Below are 25,854 nucleotides of genomic sequence, written 5' to 3'. Positions count from 1 at the left end.
CTTCCCATTCTCGTGTAATTTGATATACGGGACATGAGGTTTGATTTAATTATTTAAACAGAAAAATGGTCAGCAGCGTCGGTCAGAAGCATAATCTTCATAGAAAACATCTGATGGGTTTGGACGAATTTAACAAAAGCGGAAAGTGATTCAGATTTTCTTTAGACGGATATCAAAATTATGGAAAAAAGAACTAAAGAAGAATTTAAAACAGTATCTTGTGAATGCTTTGCAATGAGAGACTAATTTTTTCCTTGTTTGAAATTTATTATCACTTTTTTAATATTCTTTCATTCAAAGTATTTTTTTTTTATCTTCGCTTCTTTTTCGTCGGCCTATTTTCCGCCACTTTAGTGCCAATCACCGACATCAGGGAGGCGACTCCACCTGTTCCTACCTATCAGACTCAACAACTCATGAGCCGGGCCAACTTCTTTTACTTCCCCTCCGAATGAAGACGTAACCAGAGATTTTTCGCCTCAGAAAATCCCAACGACGCCAGCTGGGATTGAACCCAGGCCGATCGGATTGTGAGGCTGTTACGCTAACCATACAACCACTGGCGCCGTCTTAATTCAAAGTATGTCTTCAAAACAATACCGTTGAAAATATCTATAACGTAAAAAGTTATAACTATCGTCCTGATTCTGGTCTGGTCCGCCAATGGAAAAACTTTTCAGTTATTTTTTTTATATTCAAAATATCAACAAATCAATATTATACATAATCAATCATAATAGTATTTGGGCCAGTGGCCTCCATTACCATTTTATGGTGTTGCAACTCTCTCTTAGTCTGATCCTAAAAATAGAAACAAAAAAAAATCTGTTCATTGAGGACAATCGGAAGTAGACCTCCGCCATGTTTCATTAGGCCTACGGGAACTACATTTTTAATTCTTAATTACATCCAATAGCGCATTTACCGAATCCAAATATACAAATTTACGTCCTTTGGATACGTCAGAATTTCGTTCCAAAAATGCCACCAGAAGGATAAATTGCTGTTTGTTTATTTTTTCTTTCAAGCAAGACAAGATTCGAAATGTTAGCAAAAAAGCTAAATAAATATGAAATTAAACTTACTCCATTCCCCGTGACTAGCTTTCACCATCTAAAACACAAGTGACAAACATACCTGTTTTTCTCCGTGACATGACAGTATCGTGGTATTCATAATAACACCGAGTTCATCAAAGTTGTCACGACGGATGAACTCTTCTGGATTCTACACACACGGTGACAGCCGTAATAAGGTTGTGTTAACGTTAATAACTATTTTCTCTGTGAACGAATTCTCATGATTTGCATACCAATAGAATCAGAACCCAAGATTCTAAGGTTTAAATTCATGAAAACTGAAGAACTTCCTTTTTGCTTATAACTCGAACATATCTTAACAGATCGGAAAGATGTTTGCATCAATTGATAGGAAATATTTCTACGCGTCTATCACAATTAATAAAATGTTATTTTTCATGAGATGAACAATTGAATAACTGTAAAATGTCAAGCGTTATCTAAACGCCCTAATTGCCAAGTTTTGATTGGCCCGATTTACGGTTTCCCCAACATAGACTTCAAAATCGATGTACCTGTGGAAATCTGCTTTGCAAATATACATGCAAGTCGGGAGTATTTTTCTCCCACTGAGCTGTGTTTCCCCAACACGGACTTCAAAATTGATGTGCCTGGGGGAATCCGCTTTGCAAATACATGCAAGTCGGGGGTATTGTTGAGTACTTTTGTACTCCCTTGTCGTTGTGCAGACCGGAATATAATTGCGTAGTTCTACGTCGAAAATATGCGGCCGTGTCCTAGATACAACCCCTTAAAACATTTTTTTCTCTTCCTGGTTTTCTGCCAAATTACCAGACCCGGGTTGCGATGGAGCTGCCATCTTGGACATAAAACCGAGAAACAGATGCTGTCTAAGGCGCAACTAACGCTTAGTTTTGAAGCACATTTATCGCTTCAATCCGTTCATAACAAAACTGACACAATCCCAGAAAGACATATTTCTACCTCAAAAACTAACACATTTGTAAAAAAAAAGATTATAAATTTAAGCCGTGGCGGACTAAAATCTGCATCTGGAGCATACAGCGCTGTTGTTTGGATTACGGTGATCGTGATCTGTCAAGTGCAATATGTTTGAACGCTTTATAAATATTGATTCTGATGTTGAAATTAAGAACCGATCAGATACATCGAAACAGTTTGATGGCGAAAATTTGAAGGATGGATTATTCAACAGTATCAGAACGTTTGAAGATTATAGGAATAATCCAAAGACATAGGTGTTTGGATGCAGTACGAATTAACAAACACCTAAATGGTATCAAACATTCGCATCGTTTCGTGACTGATGGTGATGATTGAACGCCTAAAAGTACAGGACCTCTAGACACGAATCACCGGCAATGTCATGGTTCGAAAGCTTTGATCTACGTTTGATGAACCAGCTTGATGTAATTTACCGACTAAGCAAACGACCGCTGTACAAAGTCGTTTCGCAGAACGGAAACGCTCGAACACAGAGGGCAAAGTCGGTGGAAAATTGGAAACTTCTTTAAAACACCTAAATTGTAAGACTTATCTGAAAATTATTCTTCAATAAAGATATCACATACCATCTAATACATAAATCAACACAGCTCTAGTTGTTCTTCTCATCTCCAGGCATATCTTGCCAATTCGAATCTCGTTAGGCGAAATGTATGTGGGAAAATCACCATGCACATCATTAAATGGGCACCCGACCACAGTGGCAGTGGACATCATTTGTTATTCATTCGCTAATGGGCCAACCATTAGCGCTCCTTTTCCCTCCAATAAAATTCCCATAAATCAGCTGCGTCCAAAATGATTCCATCTAGTCACATTAACACCTTTCTCGGTAGTCCAACAACCTACTGGCCCAAAATGCTACTCCCCCTACTTTCGCTGGTAACTTTGCTGACGTTGGGAGCAGATTCGCTGGGCAACGCCACAATCCGATCGTACATTGGCGCAATCTTCTCCCGAGTGAACAACGTTGATATCGTGTTCGGTGACGATGATCGAATTGATCACGCAAAGGAGGCTCTTCGGAATAAAACAACCGTTCGGATTTATGGGGGAACATTTTCGGAGCAACGGGGCTGCACCGTCGATCATCGGATGCTGTCCGACCAGGTGCACGTCAAACAGTCCAACTCGCACGGTGTGATCATTGATACGACGGGAAATTACTACGAAGAAGGGGTAGATTTCGTTGAGTGGGACAGTTCCTATGAAACGTTCGTTGAGGTTTGGGACCAGAACCAATACGACGGTTATGTTGTGTTCAGTGATTTAGATATGGTGAGGAAATTTCTCAGCTGTTTGTTCGATCCGAGAGGAACGTACCTTATCGTATTGGAGACTGAAGAGGAATTTGACCGGGACGATGCGTTCCAATTGCTGGAATCGATTTGGCGACACTCCGGTGCCTATCGATTGTTCATTCTGGTAGCTGAACGAATCTATGCGTTTGATCCATTCTCACCGAATGGACTTTCGTACGGCGCGTTGGTAGAATTGACTAGTGTAGAAGTTATTCCAAGGACGCCATATAACTTCAAAGGTTTTCCGCTGCGAATAGAAATGTTTTGGTCCACGTATACTGTAGGGGTCGTGGAGAACCGCAAGACGGTTGATTTTGTTGGAGCGGACGCAGAGGCTAGCAATACGTTAGTGAAAGCACTGAATTTTACAGGTAACATATAATGGAAACAAGAAAAAAAATCATTAGGCATTTATATTGCAGCCGTACGAATCCCTCCGGATAATGATGTCTTCGGAGATCGACTACCGAATGGCAGTTTCAGCGGAGCTCTCGGCCGGCTTTCCCAGCACAAAAGTGATATCGCCTTCGTTGGGTACTTCATTAAGGACTATTACAATCGTGATATTGAATTCACATCGGCGTTGTACACCGACCAGTTATGCTGTGTGGTGAAGAAAGCAAGTCGAGTACCGGACTATTTGCTACCGATTACCGTTTTCCCGCGAAGTCTGTGGAAGCTGTTGGTTCTTATGGCGCTGATTTGTGCCGTTGCGTGGATTGCGATTCGAACCGCTATCCAAGTCCGAATCAATTCGATCAACACGATTTGGGTCCAGAGGAGAAGGCTGGCGTATCTCTTCAATCTCTCGCCCATGGTTCGCGATGCTCCAGCCTACCGTAGGCTGATACAAATATGCATCGACACCTGTATTCTTCTAGCTGGGGCTCCCTACAGGCGCTTCACTCGATCCGGAATCGAACGATTGTTTCTCTTCGGCATTATGATGGTCAGTTTGATTTTCGTGTTTATGTTTCAATCGGGACTGGCGTCCGTATTCGTCACGCCGGTATTCTACAACGACATCAACAGTCTTCAGCAGTTGGATCAGTCTGGTTTGAAAATCTCGGTTAAATACAGAGGATTCCTTGATGACGTCTTTCCGGCCAACTACAGCGCCATGATGAATTCTCTGCGTGGTAAAATGATCTACCAACGCATATTTGGGTCGGTGCTAAATTACATTAATCGAATGGGGAACATCTCGACCGTCACTCGACGGACCACTCTAACGCTTGACAACGCCATTTATCTGAAAACCCAGAAGCTACACATGATCCCCGATTGCCCACGGATGTATAACCTGGCGTACGTGGTGACGAGACACTCGGTACTTCTGGACCGGATCAACATGGGTCTGATGTGGATGCTAAACGGAGGACTGATAAACCATTGGATCGAGGAAACGAACTACAACGTGACACTGCGCGATTTGGAACAGGTTCGGAGTTACTATGAGCCGAGTTTCAAAGTTCTGACCCTGGTTGATATGCAGTTTCCGTTCTATGTACTGCTCATAGGGCTTACCATCAGTGTGGGTGTGTTTACGTTCGAGCAGATATATTACAAGCTACGGATGGTGAAATAGGTTGATTGATCGGTCATCTATTGCACAAACTACATACCGTTATTATTTTCGAAAAAAAATCACTGGATGCAGTGAGAGACCACAAACATATACTGATTGTTGCCATTTTCCATGAATGAAACTCAATTTTAACAAATATGCAAAACATGTACATGCGGAATTTGTACAAAGAATGTGTTGAATCGACACTTTTCTGTGTTGTTTGGCTAGAAATAAATTGGTCGTCTTTTTGGGGTAATTGGACATTCGAAAATTTCATTGAAACGGTTTATTTGAAAAGATACTGAGCTACATACATACAGAATTACCTGAGCATAGGAGTTTTCTGGAGATTCGCCTGCCTGCCTGCCTGGAAGGCTTCTGGATTCTTCCAGACTTTTACGGATTATACACACATCCAGACTGTTCTTTGTCTGGTCCAGACTTTTTATGATTCGTCCAGATTTCTCCAGATTTATCACAATAATATAGCCTTAACTCTTCTGGCTGGCTTCAACTTTCGTTAAAGTTGACGAGTTTTTGACAATTGATCAATGAAATCCATTTATAGCAACTTAGGCTGTAGTCCCTTTTTAAGCAGCAAGATTCAAAGATGAGATTCATGAGCTTCTGAACATGAAGCCTCTGTGATTGTAGCATCCATACGTGAAAGAACAACTATTTTTAGAAGAAGTTGCTCAGAGAGTCCTTGGTAGGTTTGATGCTCTACGAATCTCTTTTTAAGTTTCGTGATAGATGTCGATTTTGTAGAGTAAGCCAAAATGGTATCGATTTATAATTCGTTTATTAATTTAACAGTTCTATTTGACTTATCTGTCATATATCCTTAAACTGACGAAAAAAATTAACAAGCTCTTGCAAGGTAAGCCTTCGAAGTTGCAAGCTCTACATTCTAACATTTCACGACTCTTTCACACGATACCAGATGTTTTTTAAATACAGTGTTTCAATGTCTGATAAATATTCCGTTCCAAATATATCAAATATTGAAAATCCTTGAAAATTCATATCTTGAAAAAAATAAAAAAAACGTATATTTCATAAATATCCAGACAAATCCAGACTTTTTATTCATTCGCATTCAGACTTTTCGAATTGGTTGTCAAAAAGAATCCAATAGAAAAGTCAAAAGAGATCCCATAATCAAGAGGGGAAAAAAGTGTTACTTTTCTTCTAATAATCCACTACATCGGGAAGCTATTGTTGTTAAAGGTGAAAATAATCTAATTAATAAAAATTAACGAACTACACTTTTTTTATTAATTAATGCTAGCGTTTCAAATCATAAGGGCCCAACTGACATTGTGCCAGATACTGAAACTTTGTGGAACATCAAATTTTTATGAATTTTCGAAACTTCGAATTTTTGTATGTTAACAATCATTTTTAGCCACAAATCATGAATCCTGAGGTGATTTAAAATAAAAAAAATCAATCTTTATCAATCTTCTTCTAAATGCAGCCATTCTCGAGATATTTGAAAAAACATATCTAATGTATTGTTTTTTTTTTTAGTAAATAGGCTATTTTAATATGTTTGTCGTGTTATACCGTCATGTTCGTGAAATTTTATGAATTAGCTTATAATTTTCAACAACTTTTCGGAATACATCATTATGGTAAGAATATATGTTTAGGAGTTACATTAAAAAGCATTTGGAGACTTGTGGGTTTTAACAAAATGTTGAATAAAATTTCATGACGTGTGCTAAGAGTACTATTTTTTTCACAGTGTACATCAATACTCTATAAAGTGCGATTCACATACAACATCCACGTTACGTTTACGTTCCGTCCCGTCACGTTGCGTCAATTATTCTTCCAAGCAGTTCTTATGCAAACATTCACATACACCGGCAATGTTATATGTGAATTAGAGATGTGCCATCCGCTCATGAGCTGTTCCGTAGAATCGACTCTTTGAAGTGAGTTGACGCGGAACAGCTCGCAAAAAAAATCAAACAGCTCTTCAGCTCACTTTGATGATGATGCAGGAGAGAAAAGAGCTGTAGAATTGAAGAGTGTGTGTGAGCTGTAAGATTCAAACGAACTGACCGTCTCTCGCTCTCCGTGTTATGACATCAGTTCGGTTTCATTTGTTCCTTGTCTTTTCAACTGTTATATTCGGAATTGGGCTTTGTTTACCAGTTTAGGGGGCGCCAAAAATAATAATTGACTTTCAGGCAGAATGAACACGTTTTTAAAATTAAAATTATGAATGAAAATTAACATCTGTGTATTAAATTAGTATCCTATTTCAATGAAAAACACTTTGTTTGTAGGCGGTGAAAAAATCTCATAAGAAAATTCTCTTTGAAGACATTTTTTTATTATAATGAAAGGTCTCAGTAAAAATGTCGGAAATGTATAGACAAATGGATAATTAGGATTCAGGAATACGTGTTTTAAGTAATTTAATAACACGGTGTGAAAAATTCATTTAAATTTTAACATTTTAAATCTGACTTCGTGTCTTCTAATCTGATAAAGATTACACTATCGAGTTTGGGACCCAAATTGAAAGTCGCCACCAGACGTCGACACTGACAACTGAGCTGAAGAGCTGTTCATAAAGAACAGCTCTTTTAGATGGGCTGAGCTGCTCTGAGCTGTTCATCATGATGAGCTGGATTGCACACCTTTAATGTGAATCGCGCCTAACTCTTTCTAAGAGCCCCCGCAGACTGCAGAGTTTTGTCACACACGACTATTGTTTATCGGCTGATAGTTTCATTCGCTCTCAATTTTGACATTTGACTTACATGTATGGAGCTACTCGCAGCTGAGCTTCTTCAAAGTTTTTTTTTGTTTTTAAACGGGCGAGTAGCTGCATACAAATTAAATTTCAAATTTTGTCGTATGGGTATGTTTGTCCTTCTTCGGTTCATTTAGCGCTTAACTCGCACCGAGTAACTGAAAACGTAGAAACCCGCTTATACAGCTATTGTACCGAGTTGCTTGCATGGTTCTAGCGCTGTACATAGTGACAGACATACAATTTTCGAAGTACAACGAAAGTACAGTTGTATGCCTGCCCTAAGTATAAAGTTGCAACTCATCCTATGTAATAAACTTCACTATCTAATCTAAGAAGCCTCTGACAATAACTGCTACCTGTCAGATTAATATTTCCTTCCGAAACGAATCGCCATGTGGCCCCAAAAAAAATCCAAATACGTTAATCTCGAAACTTTGACGGAAGCACCCCGTCGTATACGCTTTAATTTGTTCCACCGTCCTAAGGACATTGTCAGTGATATAGACGCGACCAGAAGGACTGACATATCCCAATTCAACGATAGCGACACAAGAAAGCGTTCCTGTTTGAAAAATCGCCCAACAGTCAATCTGTTCCCCCAAATTTCACTCAACGATCTGAGAGATAAAGTAAGTGCTTTTGATTGCTGTGTTATTGAATTCAGATTTTGTTTGCTGTGCAGGAGCTCAAAAATATCCTCGACTATATGTACTCCTCTGATTGGAAGGAAGCATCCACTTTTACCGCCACCGCTAGCTGCGCCAACCTGACACAAATCCAAGAGTTGAGGAAAGAAGATATAACGGTTCAATTTCCGGAGCGATTTAGAAAGAAATCATCAATGCACCAACGCATCGATTTGCCTGTAAGTGATATAGATCTGCAGAAGTGGTATACACAACGTTAGTCGAAAAACTCTAAATAAACGGATAACAACGAATTCAACTTTTATTTCGACTCTTCCGATGAATTTTTACGTTTTTCTTTGGCTTACCGGAGGGATGTTCGATGTGCCACTCCCATCTGGTCATATCTGATTCGCCCGGGCCCAGCTTTTCCAGTGTTTGGTAGATATCCAGCGATTCTCCCTCGGGGATTCCATACCCAATCTCCAGCCCGTGGGGATTGGATGGTGTTTTGCAGTCCATCCGGGACTCCTTTCGCAGGGCTGTGTCCACTTCGACAGTCGAGAAAAAGGCCACCGATTGGGGAAGATCGTTGAGGCCAATTCTAAATATCGAAAACAAGGATGAGAAATGAAGCGTGTTTTGATATCAAAGCATTGGAGGTTAATCTCACCTTGAAACACAGAAAGCTCGCGTCAGCAGATTGGTCACGTGCATCGCCAGTGCCGCCCGATGAGCGTAGCGCTCCTCCACCAAATAGCGTACCTCGTCGTGAAAGCTCAGACAGAAACGCAACCGATTCCCCATTATCCATCGCATACAAACCAACATCAGATGAAGGAAATCCACAGCCCCACTTTGCACGACCCAGTTGATGCGCGTGGGCAAGAATCGATCCTCCGTTCCCACCTGCGGTTCCAGCGCTCGACTTAAGCGGCCCCCTAGGAATGGTGTCACGGGTGCTTCCGAGTCCGCTATCTGTTCCAACCTATTGAACATCGCACTTTCGGTTCCTCCTTGCCAGCAAGCTCGCTCGAACAGCTCATCCACGGATTTATTGCTTATTTTGGCCATTTTCAGTGCTTCATAAGCCGAATACCCCTGATGGGGAAAATCGTCTTGAAACTGTTCCCTAAGATGGTAAAACTTCTTCCCCTTGGTGAGAGAAAACATTTTGATAGCTTTCGAGCGAGCCTCCGCATCCGAAAAGGTCGGGTTGAATTGTTTCAACAACCGCTCGGCAAAATTCTGACCCGCGCCGTAAATTCTAGCGTAGTTAATAACCTTTGCGTGATCTCGCGAAATACCGACAGCTTGCGCAGTGACGCTATGCATATCCGTCTTGGCAGCTTTCGTCCCACTCAGGGTCATCCAGCCGAAGGGTGTCGCTCCGTGAATCCCTCCCGCGTGACTATCACCCAGAACCGACGCTATCCACAGTTCTTGACTGTCCACGTCCGCTCCAACCATTTTGTAGCCAGGGGGAGTTTGTACCATTGCTCTCAACTCGGATCCGACACGCTCCCGTTGAGCGTTGCTCGCAGTCATCCAGGTCGGTTCCATCGCTCTTCTAGTCAACGTGCCACATACCACAACCTGTGGAACTATCGCTCCATACTCCATTTCATCTCCGCGTAAATGTTTCGGTAGATCACCCCTCTCCAACCATACCACCAATTGACCCGATATTCGATCTCGGTTATTTCTCCAGTAGGACAACATCTTCGCTATCTCCACCACGCGTTCCGCCGTCACGGCATCCCCGGCGAGTACATTATCGGAGAATTTACTCAAAAAGTCCTTCGACAGTGGGTTACCCACTCGATGCGTGGGACCATCCTTATGTGGCAACCTGAGAAAATAGCAACAATCCTCCAGATCTAGATTGCACCATATCCCGGTTCCCTTGTAAGCATTATTCGTCTTGTCCTTCCTAACCTTCCTATAGTAATCCTTCCGACTGATGTTCTCCTCGACATTTTTCCACAGATTCCCGAGCGCCTCGGCGCTCTCCTCTGTTGACGCGTGAGGCATACTCTCCAGCACGGGACAAGCAGCGGCTAACTGCTCCAGCGGAATCTGCTGGCCGTTGTCCGTGTCGCTCTCCTCTTCCCGACGAAACTTATGTGGCACCAGGAAACCCCAACCCTGGCCACGAATAAAGTGCAGTGGATAACCCTCCCAGCAGAGTCGGAGCAGCTTAGGTGCGATCTGCATGCCGGTGCCGATTTTGTTCGCACCCGGGGACCAATCCTCGTCGGAGGGTTTCTATGACGCAGATAAAACATAATAATTAGTGCTGAAACGAATAGTAGTTCGGCCCGATAGCGAATATCCGGCAAGCTTCGAGGCCGGATGGCCTTCACTGCATGAACAAGTATAGGATTACATCTTAGTGAGAAATAAACACATTTTTACATAAAAATAATGGACGATGCTCAATTGTTCGTTTAGAATGAATATCTTTTAATGAGGTATCATGTTTCCTGGTAAAAAATCTTGAACAAATTGATGCAGCACTACGTCTAACTGGAAGATATTGAGGATAAAATGAAAATCTAGGCACTGAAAAAATAGGGAAAAATGAAAGATTTGGGACGCTTATAACTTGAGCATTTCTTGACAGATCGCAAAGAAAGATCACAATGAATACCATTTAATTTTCTTGGTATAAACAAGTGAATAATTGTGAAATATCAAGCATTGTCCAAATGCACTATGTGCCACGTTTTGATTGGTCCAATTTGTGCTCCTCAAATGGTTCCGACCATAAGCAGCAACCAGAGTAACAACGGAATATATTTTGAGTACAAGCAAAATATTGTATTGTAAGCCATGCCCCTTGAGATTCTACCGCTAGTCGACCAAGTCGCTTTACCAAGTAGCGGCAGCAGTGGCAGATGTGGCAGAAGTGGTGTGATGGCCCTGAAAAGCACCAATAGATTAATTTTTGTTCACGTGATGTCGAAACTTGTGTCCTCATTTTGTAAATGCACTTCTCTAGACAAAATCAATGCAGCCACAGGTAATTTGGCATCAGTACCAATCATTGTGTGCTGCATTGGTTACACGAAAGCCATAGTTTACGGTTGTCCATTGGATGACAACAAAATAAATACTCGTTGGTCTTTGTTGATGAGATTCGTGGAAAGTTGCCTTGAAGCCCCCGCAGACTGCGGACTTTTTATTGTCCAATAGTTCGATCGGCTTCACAATCAGTACGGAGAGGTATGCATAAGCGCAGAATATATCGATTCAACAGGGTCAGTGTTTGCACTAGCCCAAATCGTACAAAACTATCGGCCGATGAAATGTCTGTAGTCTGCGGAGGCTCTTAGTGTATGAGCGCAACAAAATTAAAGCTCGTTGCCGGCTATCGCCGTTTCCACCGCTGCCGCTTCTGCTGCTGCTAACGCTACATGCTAGAACGATGGCCTTAGCAAATTAACTCTGCTTTGCGGTTAGAAAATGAATAATGTTTTCGGAAAGCAACTGCCAAATTTATTTGATTCGACTAGCGGTAGAATAGCCTTAGGGCAGTAGCTCATAATAAAATTTATTGATTGTATTTCAATTATATTCCGCTGTTACTCTGGTTGCTCCTTCTGATCGGAACCATTTGAGTAGCACAAATTGGACCAACCAAAACGTGAAACCTTTTATTTTTTCCTACTTGTTCAGCGCCTAGATTTTCATTTTTTTTACTTCCGGTCAGACGTAATACTACGTCAAAAGCCCAGGCAAGATAGAGCTTCTTTCGTGCATGTTTTGCCGATGCATTCCGAAGTGAAAAATTTTGCACGACCGTTCAACTCGCTAGCAAAATAGATAAGGGATTAGCCGGACGTAATACGATTCGGATACGAATATATTAAATCTCACTCATATACCTTCCTTCCTCTTTTATGCCACTAGACAAAGTACTCAGCCCTATTCTGTATTCCGACGGATTTCCATTTCGTTCGGAACCGTTATTTCGTTCGAGTTATAATTTTGCGTTCCTTATTTCGAACGTTTTGCCCATTTGATGTTCGAAGAGAAACAGATCGAACGAAATGCAAAAACTACTCGAACGAAATACAGAATGGAATTTTATCAACTCGTTCGAAATATTTCGAATCGATCGAAATACAGAATAGGGGTGACTGTCTGATCACCAATCCCGTTTCTATTTCTATCTTTCCGCTCATTTCACGCTTCGCTCAGACAGCAGAGATATACCAACGCCCGAAATCGTCCCCTTTATTCCGCGCGGCGAATGAGGTGAGATGGCTCAAGTCACTGCATTCCCGTAGGCGAACGGCGTAACTATAGTTTGTCACTAGGTGAGATTTGAAGTCGTGTCCTCATGTGTTATCGACTTGGATATTAAAAATAAGTTGAAAAGAAAGGTAGCTCCCACAATGAAAGAAACTTTGCTATGTCACGTCACTCGCCGCGTGGAATAAGGGAGAGTCTCTTGATGAGATGTGCATGAGCCTGTCACTAATGATCCCCGATAATCGTTCGATTAATCTAATACTTCGTACAGAAATCGATTATTAATCGAACGAATACTGCACAACCAATAATCGAAGCGAACGAATAATTTACGTCGATTAATCGATTCAAACCCAGAGCAAAAAAACCGTACGGCCGCTGCAGTTTTATCCTGAAAATCAATCATTATCTTTGACGCTCTCCTAAACTCCTAAAACAAGTTCAATGCCGTCGATTCGAAATGAGCTTCGTTTACGAGTTTAGGGGAGCGTTAAAGGTAATAATTGATTTTCAGGCGGAATGAACACTATTTTGATTCCAAACGTCTTTCTAACAAATGAGAAATATTAGTCTAACTAATTATTTCTCTCAGTGTGACGATTAATCGATTAATCTATTATTTGGAGCGATTAATCGTATCGAATAACAAACTGCTGAAAAGTATTCGATTAGTGGATGAACGATTAATTTCAAAAATCGGGGATCACCACCTGTCACTCACTGACAAATTCCGGGAAGGCCTATGGATTCACTATGGAACTCGCTGTCGCGCATAATCTTCCGCTCGTGGATAATCGGGGTTCCACTGTATGTAATGTAAACCAGCGAACTAATTCAGTCTGTTTGATATGGTAAAATATTCTCTAACGTTTGTATTAAAAAATGGACTGTTTCGGATGGTGATAAAAAAACTAAGACAGATAATTGAGTTTTATAAATTTCCCATTCTACACCCTTGAGAGTGGCCTTCCGGCAGTTAATTGGAACAATCGCCAGTTTTCACGACAAAATTATTGGAATAGATCTTACGCTTCAGGTGTTCCCAGAAATTCTCGATGGGACGCAGCTGGGAGACATTGGCCGGGTTCGCCAACTTGGGTACCACATCGATATTCAGCCGCTCCATCTCCTCTAACGATCGCTTCGAATAGTGGGCCGACGCCAGACCCGGCCAGAACACCGCGTCTTCGCCCTTATGATATTTCTTGATGAACGACGCAACTTCCGGCAAGCACTTCGTGCTATAAATTTCCCCGTTCACGGTCAGTCCGGAGCTAAAGAAGTGCGGCTTTGACATCCCCTTCTCGCTGGTTGTCAGCCACAGCAGAACTTTCTTGGGGAACTTGGTGTGTGGAATAAACTTCACTTCCGGTGGGAAGTAAAATACGAAGTGCTCTGCCAGTCGTTGCCATCCAGGGTGAAATAGGTCACGTCGTCCATCACCACCGTCACGTCACCACCGTTTCGCCGGGAAAATCGACTTGACCATCTTATTCAGCCGCTGCAGCTGCGTCATTACCTGCAGTTCCGAGACCAGTGGACAGGACATCCACTTCCTGACATGTATGTCCCTGTTTGCCAGATACTTTTTCACTGTTTGTCCGGTTGCACCGACCTACCGGTCAAGCGCACGCAGCGATGTAACCACTTTTCCCTCGATCTTCCTCTTCAGCATCCTTTGGAGTGTCGCTCAGGGTCGTCGGCCGTCCGGAACCAGGCCTTCTTTCGATGCTCTCATTATTGTCCAATAGTGCCAAGATGTTGAAGATGCCGGAACGGGCGTATCCAGCGTACACAAAGTGCCGCACGATGTCCGTTTTCGACGCGGCGAGGTGCCGTTCTTTGGACGCGCACACCTCTGCACTGAGTAGCTTCACTGTTTTCGTCATCACGGTTAGAGTTCGACTGATATGGATGTTACTATGATTGATGCTGCATGGGTAGTTTCGTCAGTGCGTGGTAAGGTAAACCCATGAAAAATCCATGATCAAACATTCAGTATTGACCGCTATTAGACTCATCACTATTGGCATAATTAGCTCGTTCTTCTTCCTCACACTCTGGCCAACTTCTAGAAGACCGCCTTGAATATGTTTCGTTGTAACACAAACAGTGAGAATTTCAACAAGATATTTGCATCCATTGTTGAATGCTTAGAATGAAATATATTTATCGTCAATTTTGTTCAAGAGTCGTTTTTTTATTTATTGAGCTTTAATATGATAATTTCAGCTGTCCAGTTTCTATAAGACTCAATTATTAGTGACCTTGCCATTTTGGTTAATAAACTGGAAAAATTGTTTTAGCGTACTATTTATCAAATGCCACAGAACGGATTTCTCGATATTTTCCCATGTCTCAGAAATCACGGCCTAGGGTTCATCAACCGTGGTGTACTGTTTCCCTCAGCATAGATTCTGCGTACTAGGATCCCCCAAAGATTTTCAACAGGATTCATGTCTGGAGAGCGAGCCGGTCAGTCCAAAAAATCAAGTTTTTGGTCCTTAATCCATTGCTTAGTTTCTATGCTGGTATGAATAGGGACATTGACACGCTGGAATGTGATTTTTTGCGACGATTCTATGTAAAAACGGTAGGAGAGGATTCCAGAACATGTGTGTAAATCTTGAAGGATGTGAAAGCTATCTTGAGACTCAGTAATAAAATACTGTTCCTCTTCAGTAAATCACGCCAGTTGGAACCATCAGGACCATCCAAATTGATGGTATTCTTTCGACATCTTTGTCATAACATGCCATATCCCACCGTCGGTTCATATGAGCTTTGGCAAAATTCAGACGTCTTTCGAGAAACAAAGGGTATGTCACAACAAATTGCATCACGGAAAAAACGCTATAGAAATTCGCCCAGTAGACCGATCCTTTTGAAAATTTTAGACAGTAAAATAAAAACTATTAAACAACTTTTGGCATTTTCTTTTTATTCATACTTCGAGCCCAAGCCCGTATGCTCGCACCTTCCTCTTTACCCCGTCCATAAGGTACAACGTCAGGTTGTAGTTTTTTTGAACAGAAATCCATTTTCTCTTGAAGTCCGCCTCCGATTTGACAACTTTTGGGTTCTTCCGGAGGGCCTGCTTCATAATCGCCCAATATTTCACTATTGGGCAAAGCTCCGGCGCGTTGGGCGGGTTCATTTCCTTTGGCACGAAGGTGACCCCGTTGGCTTCGTACCACTCCAACACGTCCTTTGAATAGTGGCACGAAGCGAGATCCGGCCAGAAGATGGTCGGGCCCTCGTGCTGCTTCAATAGTGGTAGTAAGCGCTTCTGTAGGCACTCCTTAAGGTAAACCTGCCCGTTTACCGTGCCGGTCATCGCGAAGGGGGCGCTCCGCTTTCCGCAAGAGCAGATCGCTTGCCACAGCATGTACTTTTTGGCAAACTTGGATAGTTTCTGCTTGCGAATCTCCTCCGGAACGCTGAATTTGTCCTCTGCGGAGAAGAACAACAGGCCCGGCAGCTGACGAAAGTCCGCTTTGACGTAGGTTTCGTCGTCCATTACCAGGCAATGCGGCTTCGTCAGCATTTCGGTGTACAGCTTCCGGGCTCGCGTCTTCCCCACCATGTTTTGCTTTTCGTCGCGGTTGTTAGCCTTCTGAACCTTGTATGTACGCAGGCCCTCCCGCTGCTTGGTCCGCTGGACGAATGAACTTGACAAATTCAGCTTATTGGCGACATCCCGGACCGAACTTCTCGGATCACGTCTAAACTGCTTAACTACGCGCTTGTGATCTTTTTCACTGACGGAGCATCCATTTTTGCCGTTCTTCACCTTCCGGTCGATGGTTAAGTTCCCGAAGTATCGTTTTAGTACTCTGCTGACCGTGGATTGGACGATTCCCAGCATCTTACCGATGTCCCGATGTGACAACTCCGGATTCTCGAAATGAGTGCACAGGATTAATTCACGACGCTCTTTTTCGTTCGACGACATTATTCCAAATTTACGAAAAATTGACAGTGAAGCATGGCCAACGTGATCTATACACTCTTATCTGATTATAAGCGACAGCTGAAGATATAATTCCTAAATTTCTACAGCGTTTTTTCTGTGATGCAATTTGATGTGACACACCCTTTATTTAAATTCAAAGATTGCTTCATTTTCATATGCGATTTTGAGGTTTTCGGAGCTGTTCTATTTCCCGCTTATCCCGGTTAGAGAGCTTCGTTTTACGTGGAGCTCTCTTCTTCTTACCGTATCTTTGAGGATTAATGGGATCGTCGAATCCGATGAGCGATTTCTCTGACACTTTCTTGTCCTTTTCCTCTCTCCGTGAGCATTTTTCCCTCCGACATTTTCCAGATTAATTGATCAAAACAAATAAAACAACGGAAAATCTAACTGGTCTTATATATTATTGACATGAAAATTTATTACATAATTACATAAAAATGTGTTTACGCTCAGCGCTTGCACACACACATATCAAAAACATGCAGTGTATGGTAGTTACCAATACCAATACACTAGAATATAAATTGAAGCGTTGTTTGTTTAAAATGACCCATAGTAGCAAGATCATAATCTGGTCTTATAGAAGTTGGACAGAGTGTAGGTTTACTTGCGTCATTTTTATTAGTAGAGGAGGACGGGGTATGACGGCCACCCTAAACATAGGGTACAATCACTCATAATGTATACCAAATTGAAGCTTTTCAATGTGTCAACATCGATCTTTAGGATGTTTTCCACAATCACGGTGATTTTCGGAAGGTTGATTTTTATTTCATAACATTATATGATAAATAGAAAAAGGTATAAAAATGATGATACTAAAATCATGCGGGTAACGTTGGCCACCACTAGGGGTATGAAGGCCACATGATTCTAGCAGTATAGAGGATTATTGTTTCCGGCAAAACTGTACTACAGGTCAAAGCCATTGTACTATAGATCAAGTGTGACAAGAGTGGGAGGTGTTATTTTCCCTGAATTACCTATAACGTCATTATATGTGGCATCTGAAAACAAATCAAAGGGCCTGGCCGGGTAAGGGAGTAAAAAGTGCCCCCAAACCAAATCACAAGCGGTATGGCAAATGTTGTATAGGATATTTGTTGCTCTGACGTAACGCTCTCATTTTCGAAACTATGAACTTACACCACAGTACAGAAATGAAAGACAAAGTGAATTAATACACAAAACACAACACAATCAATTACAATGGCTATCCTGAACGACAGCGACCCGTAGCGGCGGGATAATAAATTTCACAAGAAAAACACTGAATAATTACATGCAAGCAACTTGTACTTATCTGATAATTATTCAAACTGCTGTGAATTTCGCACGTAAAAAACTCTTTCAAATCAGTACTATAGGCATACAAACTACCTTGTTCGTCGAAAAAAGCATGATTTTGATAATAAAATTTACTTACCAAACACAAATTCCTATACCAAGTCGGATAGCCGGGAAGAAACGGTCGTCTAACTGGCAGCAAATCTTTAGTCTTGTACAAATACTCGAATTTCTTCGCCAGCGGATCCAGTTCTTCCTCTGTCGTATCCCGCTCATCCTCCTGCATCTCCATCGACGCTGATGGTTGTTTCTTTTTCGGCACTTTTTTCGCTGCCTTAAGTTTCAGCTCCTGCACACTCCAATCCTGATCCCACAGCCACAAATCTTTGCGAAATTGTTCGTCATGCATCAGTCGACAGGCCTTATCCGCTCGTTGCGCCAGCAGATGTTTCGCCTCAATGTCCAAATCTTCGTACGCAAGGTCCGACTCCTGTACGTATCGGTTCCAGTTTGTGTTGACCGGCAAGTAGGCGTTACCAATTTCCAACATCCCCGCTAACGTGGCGGGGTGAGGGAAGCGTTCGAAAAAGAGTGGCAGAAGCTTCCGTAAAACATCCTTAGTGGCCGTTACATCTCCCGCGCAGTAGCGCATCAAGCTTTGAAAATTTCGCCAAACATCAGCTAGTGACCCGTCGAGAAAAATGTTCCGCTTTTCCTTGTCCAGCTTGCCACCACAATACAACTGATAAACATCGGCCAGATTGTTGAGCGAACTTTGGCTACTCCACGCGTGATCTTCCACGGGGAGGTCCTTACTAGATTTAAGCATTGCCCGCTGGTAGCTGGTAACCCCGCTAACGCAAACGTGCAGCGACATTGTGTCCACGAACCGCATTCCGGTGTTCTCCAGCCAATACTGTTCCCGAATTCGAGCCCGATCGTACGACACATTATGACCAACTACAACCCTAACCGTTTCAAATTTACTATCCGAATGCTTGTCATTCGGGGCCGATTCCATAGGAATCATCTCACTCAGCTGATAGCGATGACCATCACCGGAGGGGATTTGATTGACCAAATTGGGACTGGTCCACGAGTACCACCGAGTTGGGCTAAGTGCAGTGGCCATAACGGGTGCTGCTCCCGCCGGGACGCACACCTCAACGTCGAATACGAAAGCTTGATCATTCGGATAGGGCACGGAAACGGGACCACGCTCGGGATCATAACAAGTCCAACCCACACTTTCGGACCAGCACTCGGGGAGGGGTGGAGTTTCACTGTTGATTAACGTTTCCAAAAGAACACGATATGGTTCACTTTGTTCCTTTGCGATTTGGAAGAAGTGCTGCTCAATATTGTTCCCTTTGAGCTTTGGCAGGCGGAAGTTCACGTCGGGCAGTATTTCGGGGCGTGACAGTGGTATACCGTGACGAGTAAGCTCCTTACGGAGAGCCTCTATTTCACCTGATGATATAAATTTGTTATCAACAAATCGTAAAATACAATGGAGATAAAAACCTGATCGCAGACGTTTTCCATTCATACTGGCATTCTTAAATATTTGTTCGTACAGCCCACGGGATAACAGTTGGATGTTCATTTCATTCAAACGTACGCCGGTTTCCTCTTTTGGCTTTGATCCATAGTAGCCGCTTGAGTTTTGGGTCTCCTCATTCCTCGGGACATTCTCCTTCACTGATACATTGTTACTTAATCGACTAACTGTGCTACGGGGGAATATTTCCGAAGATGACGTCCCAAAGCGTCGTAGACGTAGCAAATTCATCATGATATGGAACACGCATAGTTCGAGAACTAACTCAAATTCGCGCTGTTCGTGCCGCCTTTGTTTACAAATAATACCGGCGTTTCACGTTTTGTTTACTGTTTGATTACGCACCCAGAGAAATGTTAGGGCAATTTTCGAACATGCATGCAATCAAGGCGCCTCCATATATACCAGGTGAAACAATCATATGAAATGCACTTTCAGCCATATTGGAATTGCTGTCGGTATTGTTTACAAACAGCATCAGAACGCTGCCGGCGGCTCTCTACAAACTGCTACGACGCTCTTTCGAATGATGCCTACTATGTTCGACTTTCGCGAATTTATGTGAAAAAGAAGGGATGATTTTGTAGAATTTCATTCTCATTTCCACTACTCTCGCATGTGAATATGCAATAATGGCGTATCCTAGCAATTACAAAACAAACAACCCCCGCTCCACAAACCGTAATCCCCTTCTGTGTGAAATGATGATGTTGCTTCACCTGTTATACATTGATATAAGCGCCTTGCATGCAATTTGTCAGGAGCTGGAATCGAAAAATAAAGCTGGATGTTGTTGTAAGGTATAGGAGGTACAACCACTATCTTAAGATAGATGGAGTTTATTTAGTCTGCGTTTTTAGGTGTGACTTTTACTTATTGCCGAAACTCAAATTACCGCTTCGCGAGACCCGTTTTGACAGCATTGAAGGCATAAGCATTCGCTGCGGGAACTGGAGCCAATTCATGAATACAGCTGTAAAATTGTTTCGATGACTAGACTGTTCCTTGGACAAACTGTATTGCTTTAGAAGGGGCCTATTTAAAAGGCGATAATTAGAGATGAACCAGCCTTTGGCTGAAAATCTCTTTAATAAAGAAAGAAAAAAAATTGTAGGTCGTGTCGCAGTTTTCGACGTAGAACTACGGAATTATATTATTCAATTCACTTGTTTATCACTTTGGATATTATTTTCGAATGCATAGAAATTTTTGAAATACCTTTTTGGCTATTTATTCTTTTATTACTCCAGTAGACTCGAAAGAGTCGAGTAGAGTCGAAAGCTATCAGCACTTCTCGTTTATTTGGTTCAACTCGCATCATTTTTCTCCTTCCCACTCAGATATCAATCACAAACTATGAATCCTTCTGCTCCTATATTTCGCTTGAGATGTGATCGAACTCCACAACATGCAACAGTGAGGTTACAATGCTGGAATTTGAAGGCATACTTTCATGAAATATACGTTTATCTAAATAAATGCAGTGTGTATTTATATTCCAAAATTCTGGATACCCTTCCATATCCGCACTAGCACAAGAAATTCTCGTTTGCTGCTATTTTGTCGTAGCACAACTCGATTCAGTGGGCTTCCTCTCCTTGTATCGACCTGTGTATGTATGTGTGTGAAATCAGAATTAGGCATGAATGATATCCGCTTGTTGTGTTATGCTAGCTCGCTCGCATCTGTGTTTTCATTCTATTCTATTTTTAGTTTCCGCCTCTAGCCCTGAGAAGGGCCCTTGTGGAAAGAAACTCTATTCCATACTCCTCCTCCACCTGTCAAGAAAACAAACCTCCCCCGCTCGACGCTCTGCGGCTACCATGTTGCTTCGATGACCACCACACGAGAAGTGGTGTGGCTTCAAATGATGATGATGAGAAAAAACTTTACTCTACTCCTGAATTACACCTCCACCTTCATAGTCTTTAGAAAGGCACTCGATCCCTCGTTGTTCAGCTAGACCAGCTACGATGTTTTCCAGTCGGTGTCCACACAAATAATGATGGTTTCAAATCACGGATGGCTTATTTAAACCAAATATGTTGGAATCGGACAGAAACGAATGTATCGGTTGCTCGTTATTGACAGCTCTGTTCGGGAATGCACACAAATCGACAGAACAAATGTATGGGAAAATGAGAATGCTTCCAGTTTTCATTAATTTAAACTGTTAAGGCATTAGTGGATTGTACTGTATAGTATATAAAACAAATCTTAGAGAATTTCCGATTCCATTGGTGTGCAAATCATCAGAACTTGTTCGCTGTGAAAATAGTTATTGACGTTAACTTTATTTCACAAAAACGTGACCTGTTTTCTGATTTGGCCCCTTCCTGAAAGACGTAGTTCTATGTTAAAAGGCTATGATACGAGTTTAAATGCTAAATGAAACACAAATTCCCGGTATATGTTTAACAAAATGAAGTTTCACCAATCTTGTACAACTCGTTTTAGTTGTTAATGTTGTTCTTGTTTTGATTTGTTCGGGTTTCCCATAATTTTATTTGAATCGAAAGCTCGTGTTCAATGCATTGTACATCTCGAGAAAGCCGACTAAACCTTTCTTTGCACTCAGAAAAGCTATGGTTAGATTATTTGTGGAAGGTCATCAATGATCCCCATGGTAGTGATCAATCAATCAATATCTCAACCAAGTGTAGTCCGCAATCCACTGAATCTCAAGCTCCATTCCACCTAACAATTAACATCTACTGGAAAAATATGCAACAGCGGTAACAATCGGTATCCAATCAAAAACTTCCACCATTAAAAGATTATAGATTCATCATCGATTTGATGTACGGAAGCACACTGAAAGCACATAAAAGAAAAGTACCAAGTGCTTCGTTCAAAAGGAAACCAACCAATCCTGACTGGGGAGATGAATGCGCAAAATCATATTTGATAAAATCTGATGCTTTCAAAGCATCCACACACGAATTGAATGAATTAAATGAATCACATCCACACACGAAGAATATTTGAAACTTGAATACAACTAAAACAATTGGTCAAAGCAAAAAATGTGATTACTGGCACAATTTTATTTTATTCCTTCACTAGAAACTTCGATGCGGACCTTGTGCAGAGTAGCTCGCAACATACTTAACCGCTCATTTTCTTACGAGAGTGAAGAATACTCCTGCTCGTATTCAGCCCAACATATTCTTCGAGAAACGTCTCCAAGTGGCGGCCCTCTGGACGCCGAATTTTTATATGGCTCTTATTTCATCGAACAATTCTTCACCCAGAAGCGATATGAATAAATTTATTCTTATGAAATAACAATTCATTATGAAATTGCTGGAGAAAATTATCTTTCGAAGACTCGATCAATGATTCTTTTGAAATAATAATTCATTAGGAAATTGTTGGAGACAATGATCTTTCGAAGACTCGATCAATAGGTCGAGACAAATAATTTGCTATCAGGTGCGCAGTTTGGGTGTCACAAGAACAAAGGAACAAACTAGCGCTGCTTCCACAGATATTCAACTGGCGAATGAGGAACTGCCTCCAGTATCTCTGGACACTAAGAGACCTTTGGTTCGCTTTCCTTAGAGATTCTGTTAAACTATCTGCACAGATGTGGACTTCCCGGAATTTTGAATAACTTCTTATACTATTAATAAACTTTCTCCTCGAGCAACTTTGTTGCGCATGAGTTGTTTGAATTGGTCCAGTGAAATTTTATGACCGCATCTTATGCACAAGCCGAGTATGGGAATCTTTAGTTATCATTAGCCGAGCAACCAAAAACACGCCGGTTCAACGTCGGCGCTCGAGTCAACAGTTTGACTGCGCAGATCCAACGTTGCGAAAGTCTAAACCGTTGAGATGCGTTGCACCATTCACGAAATAATAAGCTACTCAATAAAATTATTGTTTTTTTTATTGTTAATGTTTTCGGAAAAGTACCTCTTTCACATTCACGATCATATTCTTTTGGTTTTATATAAATTTTCCTATTATTTCGAAAACTACTCACCTAGCACCATTAAATTCTTTATATTTGCAAATGTTAAGTCGGTCGATCAAGCGGTTCTTTGTACTACAAATTCTATCTACCAAACCAAGATCAACACAATCACGGAGCCCATAGCTTCACCCCCAATCCACGATAGATACAATACGGTAGTGCGACTTATGAGAAAGGCCTTTCAGCCATCTTGGATTTTGTATGTAAACAATCTGCAATATTTTGCAATATCTTTTTTTTGCTCTTTGTGTGTGGTATTGTTTTGGTGGGCATAAGAGCATTGAAAAGTTGAAAGGTAAGTCTTTGACGGTTAAAGTTAGGTTTGTAATATACTCTATCTTATATGTTTCAGCTCAAGAGAATAAATCGACTTTCGGTGTCGGTCGGTGATGGAGGTATTTTTCCCGCGTTTTGCAGTTAGAGACATCGGTTAATTATTCGATTGTAAGGTTTCTGGAATTTCAAATTTTCCTATATCTAAAATTCTTTGTTTCTGTGTTCTTGGTTAACAAAAACCTAATGCCTGTTTTTGATGGGGCATAAAAAGATGATATAAAAGGATTTCTAGGAACTTCCTGCGATTTGTTTTATCGTCGATATTGTTCAGCTCATATATTATAGAAAAAAAATGAAAGGAGGTTGTGTCCAAGATACGACCGCATTGTTGACGTAGAACTACACTGTTATTTTATATAAGTCGCCAAACATTGGTGGCTTGAAACTACTAGGAATATAAACACTTCTCATCATTTTACGCTATTCTCAAAAGAAACGCTTATGTTAATATTACTGGCCTCGAAAAAAGTTCCATTACTTTCTCATGCTCGAGGGATGCGCAGCTGTCACCCTCAGCGGAGGAGGTTTTGCTACTGGCAAGCGAAATCTAACCACATACAAAATTCCAGAACGACATTTACTTTCTTGGTGACTAAACAAGCGAAATAAACTCTTTTTTGTTAATAACAACCCCCAAATATTTTTTGGCGCTCAACATTAACGCCTGCTTCGCTATAACGCCAGTTTAATGCATTGATGCATTCTAAAAGGCACCAACGAAGCCCTTATGATGACGGAAAACAAACAATGTTAACAGCTTGGAAAAAGACTGAATTATGCCACACAGCTTGTTTTCTGCTGTAACACCCATCGATACGAATTCGCTGATGAGTTTGTCAAGAGCGACCGCCTTCACCACCAGCGGGGGGAGCTTGATTTTGGTTGCTATCTGGGTAACGGCGTTTACATTTTCGACCGACGCGCCGAAAACGCCTACTTCGCTGTTGTTCGATGCAGTGTCACACTCGCGAAGGCTCGGTTCAGTGCAAGCGCTGAAACCACACTACGATATCCAAGTTGGATTACCACTGGTGGGGTCCAATCTTAGATCGAAGCGCAGCGAAAGCAAAGTGAACTGGATTGCTCAACAGTCCAATGCCGAATGAAAGTTTGCCTCAACGAGATCCACTGTTTATATTCTAGGCAAGTGTTCTCCTTCATTCTTCTTCTTCTTCTTCTTTTCCTTTGTTCACGGAGACTTTAAATCCTACGATTTCCCCTTCGTTGCTCGTTATTAACAGCTCTGTTCGGGAAAGCACACAAATGGACAGAACAAATGTATGGGAAAATGGAAACGCTTAGAGTTTTCATGAATTTTAACCATTTACAAACCAGGGAATTCGAATGTATGGCATATTAAACAAATCTTAGGGAATTTCCGATTCGTTTAGTATGTAAATCGCCAAAATCCGTTCGCGTCAAAAATAGTTATTAACGTTAACTTTATTTCATAAAAACGTGACCTGTTTTCTGATTTGGCACCCTTAATGAAAGACGTAGTTCTACGTCAAAACCCGAAGCTGTAACTGTAAAAATAACCATAAGCCACCGATTAATTTATAATTTACAGTTTACAATTCTTCCGCAAGCGCATTTATTTCACAAGTGTGTATATGCGTGACCATTATATTTAGTGAACAACTAAACGAATGTCAAACATTTGTACTTTACTTTTGCACGTATGAATCTAACGACGAGTATATGGACGAATAATATATGAATCCGTTCAATCCGGTGACAAAAGGACTAAAATCAAATAAGAATAGTCCGAAAATGATATTATGCATTATATTTAATAAATATTCCACGCCACTGACATTAATTTATACATTTCATTGAACAATATTCTAAAATAGGAAAAAAGTCACTTGTCCAAAAAAGTTACTCCTGTACGCGCGTCGGTGTCTCAGACCGAAGGTGGTGAAAAAGTGACATACGTCCCCTTCGTACCAACTTATACGATACGCTAAACGATGATGAACAACGAATGACGAAGCTAGAGAGAATCGCAATGTCGTAGTGTTGATGTTTTCTGAGAAATGAACGAATTATTGATTTCTTGGTCTCTCAGACCTATGCGCGAGTATAGGAGTGTTAACCGTCATGGTGT

The 25,854-nt window shown here is 41.5% G+C and overlaps 2 protein-coding genes across 3 annotated transcripts in view; one reads left to right on the top strand and one right to left on the bottom strand.

Annotated features, from left to right (window-relative positions):
• LOC129762045 (DNA polymerase subunit gamma-1, mitochondrial) overlaps positions 1-22,379 on the bottom strand; it is a 32,464-nt gene extending 10,085 nt beyond the window's left edge. The window contains exons 1-4 of one of the 2 annotated variants that reach the window (XM_055760022.1): positions 19,390-22,379; positions 18,005-19,335; positions 9,013-10,607; positions 8,708-8,943 (exon numbers count right to left, since the gene is read on the bottom strand). In XM_055760022.1, the coding sequence (XP_055615997.1) occupies positions 8,708-8,943; positions 9,013-10,607; positions 18,005-19,335; positions 19,390-19,660 (3,433 nt within the window). In that variant the 5' untranslated portion in view covers positions 19,661-22,379. Of the gene's footprint in view, positions 1-8,639; positions 8,944-9,012; positions 10,608-18,004; positions 19,336-19,389 lie in introns of those variants that run through there. The other variant, XM_055760021.1, reaches the window with a different exon arrangement.
• LOC129762049 (uncharacterized) lies at positions 7,749-8,653 on the top strand. Its single transcript, XM_055760027.1, has 2 exons — positions 7,749-8,342; positions 8,396-8,653. The coding sequence occupies exons 1-2, from the start codon at positions 8,106-8,108 to the stop codon at positions 8,618-8,620; spliced, it is 462 nt and encodes a 153-aa protein (XP_055616002.1). The 5' UTR covers positions 7,749-8,105; the 3' UTR covers positions 8,621-8,653.
• Positions 22,380-25,854: the final 3,475 nt, after the last annotated feature.

Source organism: Toxorhynchites rutilus, chromosome 1, assembly GCF_029784135.1.
Source record: "Toxorhynchites rutilus septentrionalis strain SRP chromosome 1, ASM2978413v1, whole genome shotgun sequence".
NCBI classification, from domain to species: Eukaryota; Metazoa; Arthropoda; class Insecta; order Diptera; family Culicidae; genus Toxorhynchites; species Toxorhynchites rutilus.
This window is presented reverse-complemented; position numbering and strand designations above follow the sequence as displayed.

Coding starts and splice junctions, on each gene's coding strand:
- LOC129762049 (XM_055760027.1), top strand. CDS start 8,106: ATGTGGCCCCAAAAAAAATCCAAATACGTTAATCTCGAAACTTTGACG. Junction 8,343..8,395: donor TCAACGATCTGAGAGATAAA/GTAAGTGCTTTT, acceptor TTTGCTGTGCAG/GAGCTCAAAAATATCCTCGA.